General features: G+C 59.7%; 1 protein-coding gene across 1 annotated transcript in view; it reads left to right on the forward strand.

Moving 5' to 3' along the window:
• Window positions 1-351, forward strand: part of MTMR1 (myotubularin related protein 1) — a 58,014-nt gene extending 57,663 nt beyond the window's left edge. Inside the window, exon 16 of the mRNA XM_077771206.1 lies at window positions 249-351. Within this exon, the coding sequence (XP_077627332.1) occupies window positions 249-351 (103 nt within the window). The remainder of the gene's footprint in view (window positions 1-248) is intronic.
• Window positions 352-523: the final 172 nt, after the last annotated feature.

The raw sequence follows: 523 nt of genomic DNA on the forward strand, positions 1-523 counted from the left end.
CTTGTTCAAACGCACTCCGTTCACTCCTGGACCGCGTGCCAGCCACGCGGCTTCTTTTAGCTCTTTGCTACGACTTGAAAAATGTTTTCAACTTAACTGTTGGGTGGGGGCAGGCCCACCGCTGCCATCAAGTCTCCAGTCCCCTTCACGCAAGGGGCCCCCTGCGCCACTTACTGCTGTGTACATATAAGGCATTTTTAAGAAAGAGAGACCGGCCTTTATTTTCCTACGCCCTTTTTTACGTTTAGACTAGTCACCCGAGGAGGCGTCTGCTCCCGCGGGCTGGTGGAGCGACTCCTTGCCCACCAAGCTCACGCCAAGTGCATGTGCTACATCGGGAACGTGATTTGAACGGGACCCGTGAAATGCCACGGTGTCCAGTCCTCTCCCGGACACCCGTGCCCACCTCCCAGGCCGGTGGTGGGGGTGGCTTCCCGGAGGATGGCACGGTCCCTTGCAGGGCCCCATGTGTCCACCTGCTCTCGGGGCTCGGAGCCCGCCCTTCCTCTACTGCCGCCGGCTG

Source organism: Crocuta crocuta, unplaced genomic scaffold (genome assembly GCF_008692635.1).
Source record: "Crocuta crocuta isolate KB4526 unplaced genomic scaffold, BGI_CrCroc_1.0 scaffold1304, whole genome shotgun sequence".
Classification (NCBI taxonomy): domain Eukaryota; kingdom Metazoa; phylum Chordata; class Mammalia; order Carnivora; family Hyaenidae; genus Crocuta; species Crocuta crocuta.